This window comes from Microcebus murinus, chromosome 11 (assembly GCF_040939455.1).
Source record: "Microcebus murinus isolate Inina chromosome 11, M.murinus_Inina_mat1.0, whole genome shotgun sequence".
Taxonomy (NCBI): Eukaryota; Metazoa; Chordata; class Mammalia; order Primates; family Cheirogaleidae; genus Microcebus; species Microcebus murinus.
The window spans coordinates 48,338,714-48,340,645 of NC_134114.1; the positions used below are offsets into that span (position 1 = coordinate 48,338,714).

At 43.3% G+C, this 1,932-nt stretch overlaps 1 protein-coding gene across 5 annotated transcripts in view; it reads left to right on the plus strand.

Annotated features, from left to right (window-relative positions):
• Positions 1–1,932, plus strand: part of MAST4 (microtubule associated serine/threonine kinase family member 4) — a 516,707-nt gene that overhangs the window by 159,855 nt on the left and 354,920 nt on the right. For all 5 annotated transcript variants that reach the window (XM_076008062.1, XM_076008063.1, XM_012784115.2 and 2 more), the window contains exon 3: positions 1,801–1,925. In XM_076008062.1, coding sequence (XP_075864177.1) covers positions 1,801–1,925 — 125 coding nt within the window. The remainder of the gene's footprint in view (positions 1–1,800; positions 1,926–1,932) is intronic.

Genomic DNA, 1,932 nt, shown 5'->3' on the forward strand with positions numbered 1-1,932 from the left:
TTGACATCTGCTGTATTTATTTGCTTGGAAAAGGTCATAATCTATTATGTGGGTTTGGCTGAGAGCGGCAGGTGACAAAAATCAGCATAATTCTGTTTTTTGCAAGAAAATATGTAGAAAGGAACTCTGGAGGAAAATCAGTAAAGTATTTGATAGTGGTTTTCTCTGGTTTGATCATAGGTGGTTTTGGTTTGTTTGTATATATTTGCATTTTCTTCTTATATATGAAAAGAAACTCGTCCCAAGTAAAAAAGAAACTATTTAATTGCACTGCTGTTACGGCTAAATAGCTAACATTTACTGAGTGCTTTATTTATAAAATTCTCTAATACCCTCAGTAACTCTACACAGTCGATTCTGTCCATTCTATTTTAGAGACGGAAAAACGAAGGCCAAGAGAGGTTGACTACCTTCTCCCAATGTCATTCCGCCACAGGGCACGATCTCAAAACCAGATCTAGCTTTTCTTCAGAGTCTGTGCCTTCACTACACAATAAGAGGGTGAAAAGAGCACTTTTGGCAGAATAAGAAGCCATTTTTTCCTCTGCAACTAAAGCAATGGACCTCTTAATATGGACAATTGAGGGGAGATGCGGCCAGCTCTTGTGCTTTGGTAGTTAGCATGCACAGTCATGGTAAACTAGTTAACGTACTGTAGTAGTTCTTAACCAGTGTGATGTGCTTGGGAGGTGCATGCCTGAGGGTAGAACAAGGAACAGATGTTAGCTCTGCTGCAGGGCCACCAGCTACACACACTATAATTCCTTATTATTCTGGAGAGGAATAAGCTGGAGTTCCTTGCCACCACGGCCCTCGAATGATTCTATGAGTTGCCGGCTATCTTTTCATTGTCTCTATATGTTTTCTGGGAAGGAAATGCCCACGTATTCTTCCTCCATTTAATAAATATTTATTGAGCACCTATTATGGCCCGTCATTGTGCTAGTATTGGGGCAAAGCAGATAAAAATCAAACATGTCTCTGCTTTTAGGGACCTTCATTACTCTGTGACTATTCATGTCCATCCGAACTTTCCTGAAGTCAAAAAGCCTCATTTCTTGTGTGTCGATACTAGTCAAGTCCATGTACCAAGGAAGTAATAGTGTGAATTGGTTCAGCTGTTTGCCTTTTAAAAGCATAAACGTATATATTAGAGTTCAAGGTTGATGGAAATTGCTCAGTGAACCTAGATTGACATTGATGTCCTGATTTATGCAAATGGATAGGATTATGTATCCCGCAGACACGGTTGGATGGTCACCTGCACTTCAGAGAGAGAAGCAGGGGGGAGGGGAGGAGAAGAGGCTCCAGCCCCATTTCTCCTTGAAAGAACTCCACTTCCTTTTGTTGGTCATAGTCTCCACTTTGTAGGTTCTTTTCTAATTGGTTCCTAGATCACTTTCAATGTTAAGATTTTTTTTTTTCCCAAAACGTTGACAAACACGTTTACTTCTGTGATGCTGAGAATGCTTTGTGTATGTGTGTATATATATATCTTCAACACATTCCCATGGAACAGACAGGCAGAAAAAAACACTTCATCCTATCCTGATGAAGCTCTGCCTACTGCAGGGGATGAAGAGGTTTACCTGGGTTAACGTGAGAAGTTGGGGTCAGAACCTGCCACTGAGCTGCCTGGCTTAATTAGAACAGTTGCTCTCTGGTTGCCATTAATAAATGTTATTGCCAAGTATGGCAGAAAAAAAAATACAGAAGAAAGGGATAGCAAGGAAGACCCTCCAGCCCCCCTTGCTGTGGGACTGCCTGCCCCTTACATTGTCTTCTCTTTAACCCCAACAGGGAGGTACCTCCTTCCGAACCCGGCGGCGGGACAGGCCTGGCCAGCCTCGGCGGAGACGTCCAACCTCGTGCGCATGCGCAGCCAGGCCCTGGGCCAGTCGGCGCCCTTGCTCACGGCCAGCCTGGTGAGTG